The following is a 24,368-nucleotide window of genomic DNA, read 5'->3' on the forward strand; positions in this document are numbered from 1 at the left end:
AGTTTATGCCAACTATAGTATATTTCCAAATATTTGAAATGCTCAATGACATGAATGGATATGCTGGTAAATAAGAAAATTATAGAACAAGAGGAAGTTGCAAAGAGCCTAAATGATGTTAACCTTAGATAAGGAACAAATTGGAACTATAAATATGCCAATCTAGCATGAAAAGTGCTTTGAACATTTGGGAAGCAGATATTTCGTAAGTACATGGAGAAGTAAATTGATGTCAATATGCATCACATTATTTTTGAACCTCTTAAAAATTAGCTTAGGTTTCATATATTTTAAGAAAAGGAAGTTTTGACCATTTACAATCTTCAAAATGGGAAGCTACTATTTATTCACTTAGGTAATGTGCCTTTTGAACATATGCATACTGTTGTCCTGTTGGGATAAGACTTAAGATTTTCCACAATATTATACTTTTAGACTGAGATTTAGTTCAATGACAATGATGATGTTGTTTGTATGAAAAGGGTTGTGTTATCTCAGTTAATAGGAAAAATATTATTTATATAGTAGGTCTCTGTGGTGGAAATTGAGAAGTCTGGCTCAAATTATATTTGCAAAGGATGGAAAATTTTGATAAGAAGAATTTTAATTTCCTTAACATGCCAGAACAGTATGCTGTAATTGAAGACTTGACCTATCATTTTCCTCATCCTTCTGTGATTGATATCAAGGTACTTCTAGTCTCTCTATTATAGAGTACAGTAAGTGATTGGATGGATGATTCCTAAATGGCTTTGTCTTTGTCTATGCAATTTGTTGAATCCTGTAAACTGATGTGTATATTACCATTATTCTGATCCAGCTGTATGGTATTTGTAGATGGGGTCACGAACATGGTATCCTGGGGCAACTGACGAGTATATCAAGAAGTGCTTGTAATTTTATTGAAACATACTTATGCTTCTGGAAACTTGAGGAAAATCATAATTTCCATCGTTGAGCAATTTAATGTCCATATTATTTGAATATTTCTTTGTCCGTAGTTTTAGATTTTTTGAACTTACAACATGAATTTCAAGAATAATTAATTCGGTGCAGAGATAAAGATAGAGAAACCACTTCTGCTCTTCTAGGTTTCCGTATATCAGGGTTGCAGGTCAGCAGATATTACTACAAAGATGACGATTCCTGTTTTAGTGCAACATTTCAATATGTTTTGTCCTGGTTGATTTCATCCAATACACTCTTATGATACTCTTAAGTTATTAACACATGTTTCCACAGGTTTATGAAACTGCTACAAAAACCACATGGAAGCCAGACAAGAAGTGGTGCAAAGAATTAAGCACTGAAGGGGTTAGGTTAGCATTGAAACGATTTGTCTCAACAAATCCATTCTCTGAGACAGATCCAGATGGTTCACTTGCATCTATAATTAATGGTGATCCAGGAGGTGTTCTTTCACAACTCTTAGATCTGAAAGCTTGGTAAGACATGAATTAAACACCTTGATAAGATAATCACTCTGATAAGCTCACTGCTCTTGTTTGATCTTGATTTATTGCTTTGTGTGGGCATCCAACCCATAGATATGATACATGACAAAATAATAATGCACTGAAATAAAACAGCAATACATAAATAAATTATTTATCATTAGATTATTTGAATTAATAAATATAAGAGTTTTCTTTGTTCATATATATATAAATAAATAATTGAGTTATATGTACATGTAACATTTTATACTTTTTGCTTAATTTATATCATATTTATATATAATTATAAACATATGTTGAGGTATGTTTATATAAAGGAAAATTCTTTTGCAATTTTTTACCTTTTCCTTCATCTTGTTCCACGAGCAACCTTTCCTCCCCCCACCCAACCTTTCTTTCCCTTCTCTCTTTTTAATCTATTTGGGACTGCAACTAATCATTTTTTCTGTTCTTTAGCTATCTAACTTCCTGACGATGGATCGCAGAGTGTGATCCGAAATGTTGATGGGAAAACATTGCACACAATCAGATCTGACAGTAGTCTTTGAGGGCATCCTTTGCTCATCTCATGGCAATGCATGCCAATACAGAAGGGGCAGGGGATGGCATACACACGCACACCCCGCCTGTAAAAAACACCCCCTTACTTTATTTTAGAATTTTTTGCCAATGAAGCCACAAGAATTCAAGCAATGAGCATGTGAGTATGAGAGTTTTCTTTCACAACCTCTGATAGGTTTTTGCATTAAGTGAACTTCTGCTGTTACAAATTTGCTATTATGTTTTCAGTCAAATTAACCTCTGCTGTTACAAATTTTGAAGCAAAATACATCTAAAGAAAGTACTCTAAAGCACTGACTGAGCATTCAACTAAAAACATTTAAATACCCAGAAAATAGATGCATTACAGACCAGTTACAGACCTGCTGTAATAGTTTATAAGTGTAGACAATGAATTCCAAACAGGTATTACATCGCCATGAACAAGCCTCCCAGCTGAAGTGATAGGCTTAATCTACTCCATCAATAAGAAACTCTTCTAAACTGCTCAGGCCTTAAATAAATCCTCAACCAGCATTGGACGCCAAACTAAGGGTCTGAAAATTAAATTACAGTTATAATACCCTGCTGTTGGTGGCTAAAAGCGGGTGCAACAAGACTTAGAAAATGCATAACTCCACAAAACCACTTTCATTCTTCAATGCAAATAGCTGTGACTACCACCAATGGCTAGACGCCACTTTGGGAGGTGAAGGATGCCCTAAATTTCCAGTACTTCTCCTCGAACTGCCTCACGCTATGCCTCAACAATCTGTGCAGTCTATGCTGATGTGTATGGATCCTTCCAATAAATCAAACACTGCAAAGAACTCAGGAAAATCACTTGCAAAGGGGTCGTCTAGTTCTTAGAATGTCTTTGCAACATTACCCATAATCATTAACCTCACGTTTCTGCCCTAGTTGTCTCAAATGAAGGGGTATGACCTCCTCATGGAGATGTATGGCCAGCCCAAGCCAACCAGCAAACTCACTCCAAAAAGCATAGCATAGATTGCTAAAATGACACCCAAAGAAATGCTTAACCTGCAGTTAATTAACACTAAAAATCTCTACTGTTTTTTTGAAACCCTGAATTTCCAAACTCCATGAAAATTAGTGTGATTCCTATGTGAAATCATTAAACCAGCTAAGATGGATCTTTCACTACCAAAACTAGTGATTAGTGACGAGGGTTTTTGTCCTCGATCAACTCCTAGAAGAAGTCTTCATTCACTCCGATAGCATCTTGGTATGTTTTTAACTCTGAATGATGCAAATGAGAGCCAAAATCCCCTTATATAGAGTTGGAGGGAAAAAAGAGCAATTTGAATTTAAAAAAAAATCATTTCCCTCCAAAGCTTTTCTACAAATAAAAAATAACTTAAGTCCAATTCCCCCTTTCCCTTCGAGGTCCAACTTAGAAGGGACAAAACATCATTTTATTAAAATTAAAACACTAAAGTAAATATATAACATTACTTTATAACTTTAGTGTAATAATTAAAATTATCCCAATCATACTGTGGAAAGTACCGCCAAGGCACTGAAAAAAAACCAATCATGCTGACAAAATACTAGTGTTGAAGGATGATGTTGGATGCTAAATCAAGGACTTACTCAAAATAGCAATGTCCTCCAAGACCTGTGGAGAACAATCCAGAAGGCCAAAAATGCTACAAAGAGTTTTACCACTAAGTAGTACACCAATTGATTACCACACTGCTGCTGGAAGCCAAGAAAATTGATCTCTATCTTTCCAAGAATGCTGGAGTCCCTTAACCACCACCAATTAGCCTATGGGAACCCAAGAATAGGTTAATGCGAATCAACAGCTAACTACGTCCGAGAAGGGGACATTACACCACCAAATCAGGTGTTAATGCAAATGATCTCTAGCTGATGATACCTACCATATATAAATGGTTTTTCAATAGAGAAAATAACTAGCAACATTTTGCTTCTCTAAAATGCGCTAGGTGAACAGATGAGTTCTTTGCTCTTATTGCAGCAGTTTCAAATGTTCATTCAGAAATAATCTCTTTTCAAGGAGCTAGAATTGCCACTATCATGAAAATTAGGAGGATCTTAAGGCTCAACCAAATCCATAAATGGCTCTCCCTTAGAGCTAATACAAGTGTCTCAAGGGAAGTGGTAACTGTTATCACAAAAGCTTGCACTCTTGCTAAGCTATCAACTCAACAACCTTGTGAAACATGGAAACAACCTCGAAGTGTGGGACCTTGTGCAGGGGGGTTGAATCTCCGGAGAAGGCCGGCTTCCTTATCTATCTAGGTGCAGGTGTTGAACCAAATCAACACTTCAAAACTAACTCCTAAGTCTATCCTAACAACTTGTAGAGGAAAAGAGAAGAGAAAATGCTTCAAATAAAAGGAGGTGATGCACCGAGAAGAGATTGTTTCTCTCCGTACCGAAATGACACAAGTAAATTAACTGAAACACCCTGAAGGTGCACAACTTTTCAGTTGTATGAGTGACCCCAATGCATATATGAAGGTTAGAATTCACTGAATGCCAAGAGGGGAGAAGGATTCCCACAAGTCACACTCAGAAAAACCAGTTAACACAGCATATATGAAGAGAAAAAACTACAAGACATACACCTATGATGGAGGTAAGAAAGCATACACAACATACATAAGTTGAAAAGAGGCAAGAATGTGATTTTCAATTAATCATAAGGCCAAAAGCCAATCTTATAGTTGCAGAAATGCAAAAATTTACAAGTCTTCAAGAGAAGAGAAGAGCATAAGAAAGCTCAAGGCAACAGGGAGAGAACCCTTCACAATGAGGCTTAAAAGCCATTATATAGAAAATGGTCACAAGGGTGATCATGACCCCTGCATGTCAGTCTAGAAGTGCAGGGAAGTGCATGCACTTGACTTGTACATGCAAGCAACCTAGCCATACCCACAAAGGGCAATCCTGAGAAGGTGGATTGAATAATCTTCCAAAGTCAGGCATGACATAAGTCACCAAGCATGGCCCCGTACCTCCCTTGATGGCAATCTTGCCAAAAGCATTAAATGCACCCTTGTGGCTCCACAAAAAAAAGTGCATAAGTCACCAAAACTGTCGGAGCATTTAAAGCCTTGAATGTCGATCACGCCATCCAGAAGTGTTGCAAGTCGGAAGTAGGCTTGGAAGACTTCGGAGACCGGACTCTCGAAGTGAGGAAGACAAGGGAAGGAGCAAGGAAATTCAGAACCTCGGGGTTCCGAAGTTTCGGGATAGGAGGAAGGAGGGCTAGGAAAGGAACTAGGGAGAGAAGGCAAAGGGGGGAGGAACTTTGGAACCTTGGTGTTCCGGAGTTCCGGGGAACTGCTCAAAGGAACTTCGGAACCTCGGGGTTTCGGAGTTTCGGGATAGAGAGGGAAAGGGTTAAAGAGAGAAGGGGAACTTCAGAGACCGGAGTCACCGTAGTTGGACAAGGAACTTGGGAACCTGAGGGTTTTGGGGGAGGAGAACAGGAACTTCGGAACTTGGGGGTTCCGGAGTTCCGGGGTTGAGGAACTAAGAACTTTGGTACCTGGGGGTTCCGGAGTTCTGGGGTTGAAGACTTAGGAACTTCGGAACCTGGGGGTTCCGGGGGAGGAGAACAAAAGAAAAGCTAAGGGAAGGAAGGGAACTTCGGAAACTTGGAGTTCCAGAGTTCCGGAGTAGGAAAGAAAGAAGCTAAGGCAAATAAACTCGCAACCTCGGGGTTCTGGAGTTTCGGAGAAGAGAAAGAGAGTGCCAAGGAACTTTCGACAAGGCAACACTTCAAACCATGATTTCACTGCTATTCTCCTTGATCAACTGGGCAGCGCTGGTCCATGGAACATATCTCTGATCGGTTCTCACTGATGGACCAAGGGTGTCATAAAATGACAACAGTAACCTTTGCAGATAAATGCTAGAAAGAAGAATTGCAGACATCTACAAGAAAGAGGAAGTTGTCTGTTGTTCAAGGAAGCATAATTAATATGAGTACAAAAGAAAAAGAATGCAAAACTTCAGAATATGACTGCCCTGTCACCATCATTCTGGATGAGAAATGCAAAGCTGAAGAGATTCCAATATATAATGTGGCTGAATCCTCTCGGATGGTTTTGCTGCACTGAACACCAAACCTAAAAGAATCTGAATGTCTACAGTCCTGGATTTACTCCCGTTGATCATATCTCTTAGAAAAATGGCTTCCCAAATCTTATCTCCCCACCAAGAGTTTATTCCTTGCTGCTAGCTTCTCCAACTGTTGAACATACCGTTTACAACACTACACTACTGAAAATTGGCAGACATTTCATGCTATGTGCCCAACCAGCAAATTCCACAGTTTCAAATGCCAATTATAAACAAACTGCTGGTGCTGAAAACACTATAGCCAAACAATCCACTTGAAAAGAAACTACAATACACTTTTCCCTTGCAAACATATATGGTTCTCTCCAAGGATTCATAAGAGTTGTGGAACTCAATAATTACCATTAGGAATTCTTCAATCTGCTGCTAAACAACCTCCATGTAATCAAGGACAACCAGTAAGCCATAATCAACTGTCTTAATAAGCAGGGAAAAGGAACTACCATGCTAAGGATTTGCTACCAAATTTTCCTTAATAGGATTGAAGCAATAGAAATGATTCTAAGCATAGAGGGACTTGATGACGTGTGTTTTGTGACCACGCCCAACACAGAATAAAGTTTCCCAATGGCTACCATATCCTCTCTTGATCAAAGTCAAATGTATGCTAAGATTGCAGGAAGATCATACGATGACTCCAAGTTTCCAACTGCGTACTAGCAACTTTATATGGATATAGGCTCGTGTGGTTGATGTTGTTGGTAATCCAAGGGGACTTACGCACACTTGAAGAAGATTTTAACGAATTTCTAAACTTTCAAGGAGATTTTTTTGGTAGATGATTTGTCTATGAATGGCTCTTTTTTGGGACTTTTCAATTGAATAATGCTGAAAGTAAAATGGTAAAGGGTTTAGAAAAGCTATTCTAAAACTAAGAACTCATTAGATAGCAATGCTTTGAATGACATCTACCACACTTTACTTTGCCACTAGTAGACAACTACATAAAACTGGTGCAATCTTCAAAGGTTGTGTTCAAACGATTCTAAACTGCTGATAAACACCATTAGAGAACAATGTTTTTCCTACAATTCAGGTTAAGCATACACATGAAAATAGCTCTGTCCAATCTTGCACTGTTGATAAAAATCATCTATCAACAAAAGGTATGAGCAATCGATCGTCACCTTAAAACATTGCAATCAACCTTGTTCATCTAAATGCTTGAAATAAATCTACTCTAAGTGAGGAAAGTGAAACCATGCAAGCTAAGAAATAACACAAGTGTACACCATTAGAGGACAATGTATCACAATTTATTACTTAAATAGCTTATCGCAACAATTTCGTACAATCTCCTCCCTTTTACAAATTAAGGGGTCACCCCCTTAAATAGGCTTCCAACTTTGATTACATGCAAACCCTAATTAGGATTTGACCCAAAAGGTTCCAAGTTTATGATGCCATAGTCAAAAAAATATTAATAATGCACTATGCCCATTATCAATTAATTACATTCCTACTAAAAATGGTGTCCATTGTGCATTAAATGCACTTCTTTCAAATTCGCCCAATGTGTAATAAATGCCCCATCAAGCTAGAACCGTGCATTGTGCATGAAATGCACCATCTCCAAAATCAGTTGCATGCAAAAGATTCTCTACTATCTCATATGACGGCTGCCATGTAATCAATTAGCCGCTACCTTGGTCAAATATTCCTAGCAATGAATGCTCCACCACTTCATGTGGTCAAAAGATTCTCATCCAGAATTGGACGACCACTGTCTCGCTCATTAATGGAAAATGCAATGAATCTAGCAACGATGGCCTCCAATTCTCCTATGGAGACACTTGGCACATTCTCCATCTAGAATTCCAGCTAGGAAATATCTTCTTCGCACTTGGAGAAAAACTTCTCCCACTCTGCCACTACCTCCTGATTCTTTTGCATCGTGTTGGAGAACAAGGAAACATTTTCCAGATGTGCCTTGGAAAATGATTTTGCAAAGAAATATTCATGTAGCCTACCCTTCAGGAAATCAACTGTCAACTCATCCTTAGTCAACCTTCTAGCAAATAATGCCTCAACTGCGTTGAGGACTTCTTGTATTTTCTTGACTAAGTCCCTCAAAGATGTAGACTCCTTGCTGAATCTTTCAAAAGATTCCTTTCCAGTGCAGACGACATAAAACCACCACACGAAGTCATAAACTTCGTTGTCCTGGACAACCTTCCCATCAATCAACATCTGCTTGGGAATCACCATTAATGCTCTAAGTCGCGGAACACTTAGGTCTTGGTAAATGTGCACATCTTCCCATGAACTATCCGCAGTCTCCAGCCTGTTCAAGATAGCTTGAGTCTTCCACTGGAACTGAGCCAAGTCTTTGATGAATTTTTTGGCTGAAGTGAAGACATCTTCCACCCACTCCTTAAAGCATTGAGCTCTTTTCCTGACTTCTTCAGTGCCATTAATAAATTCCTTAGGAAGAGAGGAGGGAAGTACAAAGAATGGATCTTCCTCTTTGAGAGGATGCTTAAAACTCCGAACATATTCACATAAAGCCCTATTTTCACTCTTTAGCCTCTTAATCTTTTCTTTCATCTTTTTCATTTGCTCCTTCAATGCTAAGGAAGATTCATCAAAATCTTCCACCACCTGTGCAGTGGAAGCACGCCTTAGATTGACTTCTTTGATCACATACTCATCAGGTGTGATTTCACTTCTATCTTTATCTACCCTAGGCTCAACCAAATGCAATGTTTTGGATCCTAACTTGTCCCTTGAAATCTTTGAAAACTTCTTGACAGCCTTTTTCTTTGTTGGTTTGTCCATTCTGCTCAAAATTTTTTCCAATTCCTGTGCAGGATCCATTTCTTCTTTCGGCTCTTTCCTCTTTGTTTCCCTCAACCAGTCTAGAGCGACTGTTGGCTGATCCTGAACTTCCATGTGTACCTATTCTTGCGAAACTTCCTCCAAGTGTCCAAGAATTGTTTCTATGAAACCATCTTGGTCCTGCTTGTTGTGACCTAATCACACATCACCCCATTTCAAATGGGGACCCCCTACTTTTTAGGCCCTCTTTGTCTTTTCATAGCAGTCTCTTCGGTCTCCTTAGTTTGCAATTGTTTTGGGTGAATATGATCAAGTTTGCAAGTCGTTTGAGTAAATTTCGCTGTCTCGACCTCGTTTGGTTTATTTTATTGTTTTTGCCCTTCAGACTTAGATTTGAGGTCTTTTCCTTAGGGTTTTGGAAAAACTGAGTGTTGTGATGAAATTGGGACCCTTAAAGGAAGCTACCTGTGAAATTTGAGCGAATTTTGAGCAACTTTTTATTTGTAGAAAATTTTGTTACCTCCTGGATTGTCTTTATTTTGCCAAAAATCAAACTTACTATTTTTAGCAGTTTCTATTATTAGTGTCATCCTACCCCGGTTTGCCCTAATTTTGACATCTTGAAGCACTTACTATTTTTAGCAAGTATATTTTTGGCAGGTCCATCATAGGTAGAGGTCCCAACATTGAAGACAGAGCCTTCCTAAAAATCCATGGCTAAATCCGAAAAGTTGAAAAAGCAAACAAGTGGTTAGAGAATTGGCTGTGTGTGGATATCCTTCTTGAAATGGAAAGGCATGAAAATTTTCAAGGCAAGCATCTCGATTTTGAGGTAAAAAATAGCTAAGTCGGGGAACAAAGTCAAGAAAATCTGTTATCTTGGCAAAAATGGCATCCATGTCAAAAGAAGGTGCCAAAGTGACGTCATGGAGGAAAAGCAAGAAAATGAAAAAACCCTCCGCATGGTATGATTAGCGCCCAAGGATAGGGTCAACGCGCCAAAATGGAGTCATGGAGGAATTTTCCCTCAACTCCAAAAATCCTTCACACCATGCTTTTAGCGCCTAGTCTAGGAGGATGAGTGCCAAAGAGACATCGTGGATGAATTTTCCTCCTAAGGTAGAAATCCTTGACACCATGGTTTTGGCGCCCATGCAAGGGAGTAGAGTGCTAGATTGGGGTTGTGGAGGAATTTTCCTCCCAACCCCAAATTTCTACATACTATGATTCCAACGCCCAAGTCTTGATGGAGAGCGCTAAACAGAGGTTCAGGAGGAATCTTACCTCCAAGACAAAATTCTTGCAGGACATCAAAATTCCACCCAAGTCAAGTACTAGAGTGCTAAATGGGCATTTAGGAGGAAAAATCAAGATAACCAAAATTCCTCTACAACATGAAAATGGCACTCATGATGGATAAGGAGCGCTAGGCAGAGGTAGAGGATGAATATGCCTCCATGGTAGGAATTCCTCTCAAGGATGGAAATTTCGCCCAGGATGAAGAAATTTAAAGGCATAGGTAAAAATTGGTCAAGAGAGAACTTTTCTCTATCTTGAATTCCGGAGCTCAAAATGGAAAAAAATCCTAAAAAATAGGAAAAGTGACAAATTGATAAAAAATCTCCCTTCGAACAAGATGAATTCAAAAACACAAAAAAATCTTCAAGGATAATTTTTTTTCTCTCCAAAAATTTCCTCTCCAAAATCCAAACGAACATGATTTCTTTCTAGATGGATAAATTCGTCAAAATTCTAAGTGGAAAGGGAAATCTTTCAAATAATCCTTTTGAATACAAAATGGAAAGATTTTCACAATCAACGAGTTGGCAACATGCAAAAGGGAATATTCCAAATTTATGACGCATGACTTAAGGAATTATGGAAATTTTCATTTTTGAACTCAACGATAATGGCAGGACCTGTTTGCATGTCGAGTTGTCGAGGAAAGTATGACGCATTTTAAATGCAGCTGCTAAGTTTAACCTCTCGCCAACTTAGCAATTTGGTAGAGAAATTCTATTTAAACGATGAATCACAATTCATTTCTCATGCAGGTTTTGGAGAAATTTGAAGTCAGAGAGAGGTGGAGAAAAATCAGATTCGGAGAATTTATTTATTTTCCAGAAGTTCTTGTTCGCGGAGGTTCTATTTTATTCCGCATTAGGAATTTACATGCTGGAATTTCTTCTCCATTATTTTATTTAAATGCCTATCATGATTTTAATGTTAATTTATTTTGTTTTGTAGGAATGGTGGAATCTAGCAAGGCTGCGACTACTTCCTAAGAGGTGCAGATTAAGAACGAGATGAAAGGATTCCTTCCAGAATCCAAGGTTATTTCTAAGTGGAAGGAAATCAGTGATACCAACTTAGAGACTTTCCAATTGGGAGCTTTCAGGAACAGGATTTTTGGAACAGTTGGATGCGCTTCATCACCCACTGCTGTCAAATTTGTTAAGAGCGGAATCGTCTCAGCTGATGGTTTCCCTCCAACCGTCCAATGCTTAGAGCTAATCTTAGAATGTGCAAAGCATTATAATCCTGAAAGAAGAGCAATTCTAACGTCAAACGGCAAGCTTCTAGCCAACTTGACCACAGGGGCAATTGGAGAAACATTTGGAATTTTGGCATTCCATTCCATGACATACAAAACCAAAGATAGGGCAGCAACAATATATGAAGCGGGTGTTGAAAGATGTGCTGAGATTATTGTTTGTTGTTTGTTGTTTTTCTTCCTCAAGACACTCAGTTTGGTGCATCACCTGTTAGGCAGTAAGTTCATTTTTCATGTTCCCCTTCTCTTTCCTCAAAAAATCATTAGGATAGTCAGAATTAGGTGATAACCAGTTAAGAACCAACTTTCTCTGGAGGTTCACTCCAACTATTAGGCAACCCATAGGCCTAGGAGAGTTCCCATGTGTCACAAGTCTGCTGAGTTGAGAGCTTAGCAAGATAGGGTGCAGGTTCAAGTGATAACAGTTTTTAACAAAACTTGGATGGTGAAGTCAAGGCCTCATATTACAAAAATGCCTGAGAAGATCATCAATTTTGACTTCAAGCAAGAATATGCCGACCTCGTGATGATGCTGAGTAGGATTATGGGATGTCCACATGCCTTAACATTTGAAACCTAGATGTTCTTCTTCATCGGCAAAGTTATGAATGCCAACGGCATAGTGGATTGGGCAAGATTGATCAGCCAATACTTGCATGAGCAATTGAAGAATTTGAAGCAGAAACAAACCCAATCCTTTTACATGAGCTTGTATGTGATTTATTCATTGGCAAGGATGGGTAAATTCGACGGCCTGCCAGGAAAGGGGCCCATGGGATGTGGGCCAAGATAGTTGAAAGTCCACGATTGCTATCCCCAATTGCACCTGTACAACACTAATTCTTTCAAGTTGGTGAATGATACTTTCACAATGTACTTAACTAGATAATTGCAAGGTGAACTCCACACGAGGTTGTTGCCAAAAGCCAGAGCGCCGATACAAAAATTTGGAGCCTGGTACATTTAGTTTTCAAAGTTTACTTACATCTGGATCCAAGGGTTTTCCTTTTAGCCGCACAAGCTACCAAGGTATCCAATGAACAAAATAGTGTTGCTGGAGCTCACTAGGCAATTGACCACCTATGACAAGATTCAAAAGAGGAAGGGGAAGCTATCCATTGAATTCCCTATTGTCCTAGGCGACTATGTGGAAATGTGTTCGACATTGGCAGCGGCTGAAAAGTCCATTGAAGAGTTGGCATTTTATCACTTGACATTCCATATGACCAGATCCTACTTTGACCCATATAATAAAATTAGGATGGTCGTTGGAATGAAGTTCAAGCACAAATTTCACCTAGAGGACTTTTGGGCTAATGCTAGGGATGATCTTGAGATCAGGAAAAGAATGTTTTCTAGATTGCCCCTTGACATGATTAGAATTGGTGAAATTATTCAGGGGCCAAATCAGTAGAAGGAAGATCCGGATGTGGTTCAACCAAAAGTTGAAAAGTTGAAGGATAGGCCTATCCAAGCTCCAGATTGGTTGGAGCTAGAAATTGATGGTCTGAGTGTCTTGGCTAGGCTAGTTTTAAAACACACCAAGCAGTGGATTGATCGACACATCAGGACGCTGAGGGAAGGAAATGTTCACCTAAGCTACCAATTAATGGGAAATATGGATTCCCATAGTGAAGCCACGGAGAGGTCATCACAAGCTCATGCCGAGGAAGGTGGAATCCAACAGGAAGAAGATGAGAATAGTAAAGAAAAGAATGTTCCCAAGAAATCAAGAATAAGGAAGAGGAAAGAAGTTCAACCGGAAGAGCCTCAACAGAAAAGGCCAAGGGTGGAAGAAGCACAATTGCCAGCCAATTCATCTAGTGTACAAGAAGTTGAGATGCTTGCACAAATGTCAGCCTCAGGATAATATTTTTTATGGCATCGACAAAAGATATGCTTAGTGCCAGTGCTTCTCACATACCAATTCAGCTTGTAGTTCGAATGTAGGAACTTCCTCCTAGCCAAGGACAACAAGATCAGGATGGTTTCATTAATACAATTCTCAAAGACACGAAGGACGTTTCACAGGAGCAAGTGCACATGGAATTTCAGGATCAGCCAATGGTCACTCCTAATTGGCTGAGAGAAAGAATGAGAAGAGAGTTAGAAGAGGAAATGGATCCCACACAAGAATTGGAAAGACTTCTAGGCATAATGGACAAACTAGCTGAAAAGAAGGCAACCCGAAAATTTTCTAAGATCACACGTGATGAATTCGGATCCAAGATGCTACACTTGGCTGAGCCTAGAGTTGATAAAGATAGGAGTGAAATCACGCTTGAGGAATATTTGATCAGAGAGGTTAATTTGGGGCATGCTTCCACGACACAGGTTGTGGAAGATTTTGAAGAATCTTCCTTAGCAGTGAAGGAGAAAATGAGAAAGATGAAGAAGCTAAAGAGTGAAAATGAGGTCTTATGTGATTATGTGTGGAGTTTTAAGCACCCACTCAGAGAGGAAGATCCATTCTTTGTATTGCCCTCCTCTCTTCCTAAGGAATCTATTGATGGCACTGAAGAAGTCAAGAAAAGAGCACAATGCTCTAAGGAATGGGTAGAGGATGTTTTCACTTCAGCTGGAAAGTTTATTGATGACTTAGCTCGTTCTCATTCTAGGATCCTTTCTATCCTAAATAGGTTGCAGAGTGCAGATAGATCATGGGAGGACGTGCACATTTACCAGGACTTAACTATTTCGCGACTCAAAGCATTAATGAAAATTCCTAGGCAGACGTTGATTGATGAGAAAGTTGTCCAAGAGAATGATGTTTATGACTTCCCGTGGTGGTTTTATGCCATTTGCATTGGAAAGGGATCTTTTGAGAGATTCAACGACAAGTCTATTTCTCTGAAGGACCCAATTAGGAAAGTACAAGGAGAATTTTTTAATGCAATTGAGGCATTATTTGCCAGAAGATTGACTGAGTAGGAATTAAGTTTTCATTAATACAATTCTCAAAGACATGGAGGAAGTTTCATAGGAGCAAGTGCACATGGAAGTTTAGGATCAGCCAATGGCTGCTCCTAATTAGTTGAGAGAAAGAATGAGAAGAGAGCCAAAAGAGGAAATGGATCCCGCACAAGAATTGGAAAGACTTCTGGGCAAAATGAACAAACCAACTAAAAAGAAGACAACCCGGAAATTTTCTAAGATCACATGTGGTGAATTTGGATCTAGGACGCTCTACTCTTGGTTGAGCCTAGAGTTGATAAAGATAGGAATGAAATCACGCCTGAGGAATATGTGATTAGAGAGGTTTAATTTGGGGCATGCTTCCACGACATAGGTAGTAGTGAAGAATCTTCCTTAGTTTAGCGCCCTCTTCATGCCTTGGGCGGAATTTCTTCATGGAGGAGGAAATTTAAAAAATTGTGCTTTTCCTCCAATTCACCATTTTGGCTCTCATTCCTCTTCAAGAGCGCCATTTGCCTAGGGAGGAGGATTTCTTGGATGGAAGGGAAGTTCCTTCCTTACCTTGTTTTTGGTGCCCATCTCCACATTTGAATTGCATTTTGATCAGGATGGAGGAATTTTTTGTGACTTAACAATTCTTTCCTGACTTTCCACCTTTCCAGATTTGGATGCCATTTTAGGAATGAAGACGATTTCTCTAGCCTTAGAAGGATTTTAATACTTCTTCCACTTCATGAAAGAATTCTAGACTATAGCTATTTTTTTTATCATCTACTTGCTATTTTCAAATTTTCGGATTTGGACTTGGATTTTTCAAGAATGCTCTACCATTAGTGTCTTGATCATTGCCTGAGATAGACTTGCCAAAAATAGACTTACTAAAAATAGAAAGTACTTCCAAACATCAAATTAGGACAAACCGGGATAGGGTGACACTAAAAATAGAAACTGCTAAAAATAGTAAGTTTGTTTTAAGGCAAAATTAGGCCAATCTGAGACATAGTGAAACTTACTAAAAATAGTAAGTGCTCATAATTCACTCAAATTTCACTGGTAGCTTCCTTGAAGGGCCCTGACTTCGTTATAATGTTCATATTTTCCAAAACCCTAAGGAAATGACCTCAAATCAAGTTTGAAGGGTAAAAACCCTAAAATAGACAAAACAAGCTCCAAACTTAAACAAATTTGCTCAAAACACTTGCAAACTTGCTCAAAACTTTTCAAAACATTTGCAGCCCTGGGGAGACCGAAGGGATTGCTGCGAAAAAACCCAGAGAACCACAACCAAAAGACCAAGAGGACCAAAAAAAGCAAGGGGTCCCCATTTGTAATAGGGTGATGTGTGAAAATGTACAACATCTCCCTTCATGGAATTCTTCAAGAACTTTGTCAATTTGATCAGCTTCAAAGCATCTTTACAAAACTCCATGAAAGTTCTTTCTATCCAAAACAACATCTAAAATAATGTAAGGGATTGCTTGAACCAAAACTCCATCTAAAATAATGTAAGGGATTGCTTGAATCTGAGATACCTTCGTTTTGCATTGTTTAGGCCTTGTGGACACTCACCAATTTCAAGATAATGCATCATATGCTGTATCCAACTCGAAGGAGTGGCTCCTTCATCATCTTGGTCTTCATCATTAAGCACAAGGACGACCTCTTCTTTAACTTCTTTGCTGTCCACTTTAGTTCCAGCTAGTTGTTCACGCAATCCTTTACCTCTTACCATCTTGGTAACCTTGATTTCTATGTCATATTCCATGACTTAGGTGATACAACCAGCCCTCTTATCATTCAAATCCTTACTCAAAAAGAACTCTTTAATACTTGGGTGAGCAACCATAAGATTAATCTTATTATTTGAAAGCAAATGTTTGAACATTTTAAGGCTTCTAATGACAGCTAATGCATGCTTTTCAACAAAAGTATACCTTTGCCCATATTCTTCCAATCCCTGACTGAAAAAGGCTATTGGTTGTTCTATACCTTCTTCATTCTTCTGAACCAACATAGTTGAGATTCTATCAATACTTCCAAATGCATAAAGTATGAAATCTTTATCAAAATCAATGCCTTCAATATGAGTATAACCTTTGCAAATCAACCTTTCTTTGTTTCTTACAACCTTTCCATCTTCATCTAGTTTGTTCCAGAATACCCACTTAGTTCCAATTACATTCTTGTCTTCAGGTGTGTTAACTAATTCCCATGTGTGATTTTTCTCAATCTGATCCAACTCTTCTCTCATCGCCTTCATCCAATTATGATCGTTACAAGCTTCTTCTATAGTCTTTGGCTCAGATTTAGATAGTAAACACAACAAGACTTGTTCTTGAGTTGCTTTGCTTCTTGTGATGATACCTTTACTTTTATCTCTGATAATCTGATCTTCTGAATGATTCTTTTGAACATATCTAGGGCTCTTGGATGTAGATGTCGGAGCATCTTGATTTTTCTTTTCTTCACTTCTAATTTCCTCTTCCTTTTTCCTTTCACCGGACTCATCAGATTCATATCCTGCGAATATCTCTGAGTCTTTTGAAAGACTTTCATCAACTTTCACATTTGCACTTTCAACAATCTTATTCAGCCTCTTGTTGTAACACCGATATGGCTTTCTCTTTGTTGAATAGCCTAAGAATATGCCTTCATCTGCTTTGCTGTTGAACTTTCCAAGATTATCCTCGTCTCTTCGAATATAGCACTTGCTTCCAAATATTTGAAATATTTCACTGTTGGAGTTCTACCATGCCAAAGTTCATAGGATGTCTTCCCATATTTCTTCCAATATAAAATTCTGTTAAGAGTGTACGCTGCTGTGTGAATTGCCTCTCTCCAATAGACTTCCGGTAATTCTGCTCCTTTCATCATAGTTCTAGCTGCCTCTTTTATAGTTCGGTTCATTCTTTCTACTACACCATTCTGCTGCGATGTTGGGGGGGTAGATAACTGTTTTCTAATGCCATGTTTCTCACAAAAATTGTTAAACTTGTCAGAATTAAATCCTCCTCTATCAGGCCTTAAACACTTGATTTTCCTATCAACTCCATTCTCAACTTTTGCCTTGAATATCTTGAATTTCTCTAATGTCTTAGACTTCTCTCTTAAAAATGAAAAATAAATTGAATGAATGATTCAATAATCGGATAATTACATTGAACGATATACACACGTATATATCGAGGTTACAAGACGATGTTCTATAATTAGAACATAACGTTAAAGTAAAAGACTAAAGAGATAAATGCTAAATTAAGTGTGAAAGCTAAATTAAGCTTAAAAGCTAATTACATAAAAAAAAGTAAATGACCATTAACCAAGGAACTAAAAATTTGTGACTAACATAGAATTAAATATTCTAATACCCTCCCTTAATGGTCATGCTATCTATCACACTGATGATGTGTATTTTGTACACGACCAAACACAGAATAAAATACCTAAGAGGTACCTTATCCTCTCTTGAGCAAAGTTCCCGACTGTTGAAGATCTCGCCGAAGGATCAGTCGAGGCAACTCCAAGGTTCTGCTTTGTAGGATCTCTACTCGTGGATAAGCTCTTCGCGGTATGATGTGATTTTGCTGGAATCACAAGGGGACTTACACTCAATGACCTAAACGTTTGATTTGCTGGAATCACAAGTCCTATTAACTAACTGGAAGACAAACAAATGACAAAAGATGCAGGGTTCAGGACGTCTACTCTACTACCTAGAATGCGAGAAAATGGATGAATGACTAGGTGGAGTCCTATTGGGCTGGGTCTCACCATCATGTTGAACAATTCAACACCAACTCAGTGCGATCTTCTAAGGGATGCTTCCAATATGTTCAAATCGTACACCATTTGACAATGATCACCATTCAAGATAATGCATGAACAATAGACGTGTAACGATTTAAGATTAAGCTCATTTTATACCAGTTGACCACGCAGGGCGCACTTACCATCAGTAAGAGGCTAGTGGTATGGACTAGACAGATTCCGCACAGGTGCATTCAACAATTTTCTTCAGTCAATCTAATCATTTGTCATCAAAAATGAAGATTCAACAAGAGACCATGCACATTGCAAAGAAACAGCATATTCCACCATATCTTCAACGAAAAGAAGTCTTTACAATTAAGGCAACAATGTCTTGCCTTCTCTTCTTAATCTACTCTAATTGCTATTCTACTATTCTGGCCTCTATTACTAACTATTCACTATTAGCTATTATTGACTAACTATCAGCCTTTATAAATGAGGAGCCAGGGCTTATATAGTGCCCATAATACAATTCAATGGCTTAGATCAATTTGAGATCAATGGCCAAGATTTTACAATGAAACCCTAATTAGGGTTTGTTACAACAAACTCAATTCTGGCCAATGAAATAATTGCATTATTTGGACACATGTCTTCTCTGGAATATTCGATCAATGGAGAACCGGGGTAGGTACATCAAAGTTTGTGCAATCTCCCATGAGTCAGGTACATTGAATCTGGACATGCTGAGGTGGACCAACCCGATTGGAGGAGTGATGACTGGGATGCCACCTTGTCCGACACTTGGTTGATGTTCAATTTGGTGATGTTTGTTTAGAAGCTAACTTTAATTAACTCTTCTGAAACTATTGGCTTCTTCAATGGACCCTTGCTTTAACCTCGTTTGTCTTTGATGTGCAGGATGGATGGTGTACCTTTCCTTCAAATGCTGGACTGGAAGAGGTCGTCCTTGATGATGCTGGACCGGAGAAGGCTGTCCTTGTTGATGCTGGAATGGAGAAGGCCGTCCTTGTTGATGCTAGATTGGAGAAGGTCATCCTTGTTGATGCTAGACTGGAGAAGGTCGTCCTTGTTGATGCTGGACTGGAGAAGGTCGTCCTTGTCTTGGCTTGATCTTCTTTCATCTGCAAAAACAAATCAAAAGATGATCAAGGACATAATAAATTCATTTCAACATAGTATTTCACACCTTAAATCATCAACAAAAGATATTAAAATGAAGTTAGTTCAAGACTCTTTCCAGGGACAGGCCCTATAAGAATTTCGCCGTGGACCCTCTAGAAGGGTCAGGAGCGAAATTAGCATTCCTGGCCAACTTGGACCTCTTTTCAACGTTACCTCACAACCAGCTCCTCGCCTGGCCCAAACAAGGTGAAAAATAGTAGTTTCAAAAGATTTCGCCCTAGACCCTCTGGAAGGGTCAGGAGCGAATTTTGCATTTTTGGACAAATTCCATCATGCCTCTACTCCAAAATGTCTTCCAAGGCAAGCATACGCTATCCTTCTCCTCACCAAAGGCTAGGAATCTACAACCTGACCTTCCTCACGGGCAAACTAGGTGATTTTGGAAATTTTGCTCTGGACCCTCTAGAAGGGTCAGGAGCGAAATTCCTTCTTTAGGCTTCATTTTACACTTCCTTCACTTCAATTCATCTGGACTCCCCCACATTAAATCCACTTCCCAACTTGGCAACATTGGTTTGATCTTCACAAGGCCCAAAAAGGAGAATTCGCTCAAAAACTTAGCCAGGAACAAGACCTATCTAGGATTTCGCTCTGGACCCTTTGGAAGGGTCAGGAGCGAAATCCTTGTCTTAGCTCAAAATCTACATTTTTGGTGGCCAAAATCCATTCAAAGGCAATCTTAAGGGCTTATCTTACCTAGGTCTAAGCTTGGCCTGACACAAATTTTAGAGAAAATGATGGGTTTTAGGATTTTCGCTCTGGACCCTTTGGAAGGGTCAGGAGTGAAAATCTTGTTTTAGGCTCATTCCTCCATCATTTCAACTTGAATTCACCTCCAAGACTAAGGACACATTGCCTCACTCCTAACCAGGCCATAAAAATCAAAATTTTGACTTGTCTTGCAAAGAAAGTAGGTGATCCTAAAATTTTCGCTCTGGACCCTTTGGAAGGGTCAGGAGCGAAATCCTTGGTTTGGGATAATTTCCATCATTTTTCAACACCAATTAACTTCAAAAGGCAAGAACATGTCTCCTCGCACCCATCCAAGCCATGAAAACCTAACGTTTGACCAGACTTGCAAGGAAAATAGGTGGTTTTAAGATTTTCACTCTGGACCCTTTGGAAGGGTCAGGAGCGAAAATCACTTTTTGGCTCAATTCCTTCAAGTTTGATAATCATTGCTAAGTCAAAGTCATTCTTGAGGACCTCTCCCATCAAAACTCGCCCTAGTCAGCACTTGGCTTGGCACAAAATTGGGAAAAAAGGTGATTTAGAGAAAATTCGCTCTGGACCCTTTGGAAGGGTCAGGAGCGAATTTCTTAATTTAGGCTTATTCCTCCATCATTTCAAGTTGCATTCACCTCAAAAGGCTAGAAAACACTTCTCCTCTCACGTCCAACCCAAGTTTGACTTGATTTTGCAAGGGGAAATAGGTGGTTGAAGAATTTTCGCCCTGGACCCTTTGGAAGGGTCAGGAGCGATTTTCATCATTTGGCTCAATTCCTTCAAACTTGATAATTATTGACCATTCAAGGACATGCCTAAAGACATCTCTAATCTTGACCCACACTAGGCTTGGCATAAATTTGAGGGAAAAGATAGGTTTTGCACAATTTCGCTCTGGACCCTTTGGAAGGGTCAGGAGCGATTTTCCTTTTCTAGCCCAAAATCATCATTCTTTCAATCCCACTCTTCTTTGCAAGGTGAAATTTCTTCGCTCTTCGACCTAGGAACAAGGTTTTAAGCTCAAACAAGGTTAAAAATATATGCTTGTAAGGAATTTCGCTCTGGACCCTTTGGAAGGGTCAGGAGCGAAATTTCCTTCCTTGGCTAAAACGCTCATTCCTTAACTCTTTCAAACGTCTTTAAGGGTTTCAATATGTCCATTCTCTCTTTCAACATGCCTTGGACATCAAAACTTGGCCAAATAAGGAAAGAAATGATTTCTAGGAGGATTTTCGCTCTGGGCCCTTTGGAAGGGTCAGGAGCGAAAATCTCATTCTTGACTTGATCCTTCATATTTTCAAATCCAATCCACTCTAGAAGACAACTAGACATCATTCTTCACCCAAGGGATAAGGTCTTAAGCCAAAACAAGGTCAAAAGATTAGGCTTGCAAGGAATTTTGCTTTGGACCCTTTGGAAGGGTCAGGAGCGAAATTCACCTTCTTGGCTAGAATCCTTCATTTTTTCAAAGCTTCCAAACATTTCCAACGTCCAAACATGTCTACTCTTCCCTTCAAAATGCCTTGCAAATCAAAATTTGGTGAAATAAGGCCAGAAATGAGTTCACTTCAAGAAGAAAACTTAGATCATTTTCCACCTGAGGAAAAAGGTTTCAAGGTCAAACAAGGTAGCAAATGAAGTTTATGATGAATTTCGCTCTGGACCCTTTGGAAGGGTCAGGAGCGAAATTCCTAATCTTGGCCAAAATCCTTCACATTTCTACATTCCATCACCTCAAAAGGCAGAGACATGTTATTTCCTTCCCAAATTCGCCCATGGAACAAGGTTGGTATCCAAAACAAGGGAGCAAATGAGGCTTATGAAGAATTTCGCTCTGGACCCTTTGGAAGGGTCAGGAGCGAAATTCCTATTTTTGGACAAGATCCTCACTTTTCAAAACACTTCTCAAGGCAAGAACACATCAAGACTCACACATAATGCCTAATAAACCAACGCCCATCCAAAACAAGGAAGGAAAATGAGGGTTATAAGGATTTTCACTTTGGACCCTTTGGAAGGGTTAGGAGCGAAATTCCTCTTCAGGCTAGAGTCCATCATCCCAAGGTCTAAAATCTCTTCTCCAAGGCAAAGTTGCATCAAACCTTCTCAATTATGCCTCAAAAGTCTACAAACTTGGTCAAGCTAAGGAGAAAAATAGAGGAAATATGAATTTCGCTTTGGACCCTTTGGAAGGGTTAGGAGTGAAAATCACCTTAGGCCATGATCTTGACTTGATTTTTTTGCATTTCTTCATTCAAACAAGTGCTTTTGCCTTCATTGAAGCCTGGGAATGCTTTAGTTCTAGGTTTTGGTCAAAGTAGAATGTCTTATGGAGAATTTCGCCTGGAAGGGTCAGGAGTGAAATTCGCTTTGGACCCTTTGGAAGGGTCAGGAGCGAAATTTGACATTTTGAACTCTCCGTCAGGATCATTTTATGGAATATAACATTTAAGTATTTTCCTTATACTTTAAGTTATATTCCATATATACTTTCAGGATGTTTGAGAGTGGTTTCGGACCTCCAGGAGTTATATTGCAAAATCTAGTTTTTGGAGGATTCTTCAGTTTTCCAGACTTAGTCAAATTTCAGGATCAGGACATTCCAGACTTAGCCAAATTTCAGGGCATTTGAAGATCAGGATGACATTTCAGACTTCATCACTCACCAACTCGACCTACCTCGGACCTTCAAGAATGATATCCACTCACAAAGCAAGACACAATTAGCAATGAGAGCAAAACATGGCCCTAAGGAAGACTCTCAAAGAAACCCTAATTCTGGGGCCCTGTGGACTCACCCTGGCTCAAGCAAAGCCTGTAATCCAACGATCCCCTCGACAACACTCATCATGCAAAGGCTAACAGACAAAACCCTAAAAGACCTAGAAAACAAACCCTAGAAAGCAAAAAGTAGGGGTCCCCATTTGCAATGGGGCGATGTGTGAATACGTCACAACACACACCAAGCTGCCCTCTAAATTTGAGAAACTTTGCCGGGCTCAAGGACTTGGTGAGGATATCTGCAGTTTGATCTTCTGTAGGAATGTACAACAATATCACTGATCCATCTTCAACATGCTGGTGGATGAAATGACAATGAAGCTCAATATGCTTTGTCCACTCATGGAAGACTGGATTTTTGGCTAATTTTAGAACCCCTTGATTATCACAAAACAAGGGAGTAGGACCTGGTTGAGACATTTGCATGTCTGCAAGCATCCTACGTAGCCAAATTGCCTCACATGCTGCCTTAACAGTTCCCCAATACTTTGCTTCGGTCGAGGAAAGAGCTATTGCCTGTTGCTTGTTGCTGGTCCATGTGACTGCACCTGTACCTAAGCTGAAAACATACCCAGAAGTTGACTTTCTGTCATCAACACAACCTGCCCAATCTGAGTCTGTGAAACCAACCAGCCTAGGATCTTTGCTTGTGTTGTACAAAATGCCAAAATCAGGAGTGCCCTTCACATATCTAAGCACATGCTTCGCTGCAACCCAATGTTCAACTTTTGGGGCTGACATGAAGCAAGAAATATAGCTCACAGCATAACTGATGTCAGGTCTAGTGGCAGTGAGATAGATGAGGCTGCCGACTAGTTGCCTGAATGAAGACTCATCCACTACAGGTGAATTTTATTTGGTTGATAATTTGAGCCCTATCTCCATAGGTGTAGATGCAAGTTTACAATCTTGCATTCGAAACTTATCTAGTAGGCTCTTGGCATACTTTGACCGAGAAATGAATATGTGGCTATTAGTCTGCCAAACCTCTACACCGAGACAATAACGGAGAAGTCCCAAATCTGTCATATCAAAATGCTGACACAAATTTTGTTTGACCTGCATGATCAGATGTGCTGCATTGCTAGTAATGATGAGATCATCAACATAGACTATAGAAATAGAATATCATCACTAGCATGTTTGACATACAAATTGGGATCCGAAGGACTCCTCTGAAAGCCTCGATCAATCAAGTACTTATCAATTTTGATGTACCATGCACAAGGAGCCTGTTTGAGGCCATAGAGTGCTTTGACTAGTCTACATACATGGTGTTCCTTACCGGCAACCTTGAAACTTGGAGGTTGCGTCATGTAGACTTCTTCCTGCAAATCACCATTGAGAAAGGCACTCTTGACGTCCATTTGATGGACTTTCCATCCAAATTGAGCTGAGTGAGCGAGGACAAGCCTAATGGTACTCATCTTGGCTGTGGGTCTCCTCATAGTCGATGCCCTCCTTCTATGAAAACCCTTTTGCCACCAACCGAGCCTTGTACTTATCAAGGCTTATAT

At 39.4% G+C, this 24,368-nt stretch overlaps 1 protein-coding gene across 2 annotated transcripts in view; it reads left to right on the plus strand.

The window, feature by feature from the left end:
• LOC131041704 (inositol polyphosphate multikinase alpha) overlaps nucleotides 1-24,368 on the plus strand; it is a 71,614-nt gene that overhangs the window by 41,039 nt on the left and 6,207 nt on the right. For both annotated transcript variants that reach the window (XM_057974884.2, XM_057974883.2), the window contains 4 exons: nucleotides 628-689; nucleotides 838-893; nucleotides 1,057-1,114; nucleotides 1,243-1,445. In XM_057974884.2, the coding sequence (XP_057830867.1) occupies nucleotides 628-689; nucleotides 838-893; nucleotides 1,057-1,114; nucleotides 1,243-1,445 (379 nt within the window). The remainder of the gene's footprint in view (nucleotides 1-627; nucleotides 690-837; nucleotides 894-1,056; nucleotides 1,115-1,242; nucleotides 1,446-24,368) is intronic.

The sequence above is a fragment of the Cryptomeria japonica genome, chromosome 11 (assembly GCF_030272615.1).
Source record: "Cryptomeria japonica chromosome 11, Sugi_1.0, whole genome shotgun sequence".
NCBI classification, from domain to species: Eukaryota; Viridiplantae; Streptophyta; class Pinopsida; order Cupressales; family Cupressaceae; genus Cryptomeria; species Cryptomeria japonica.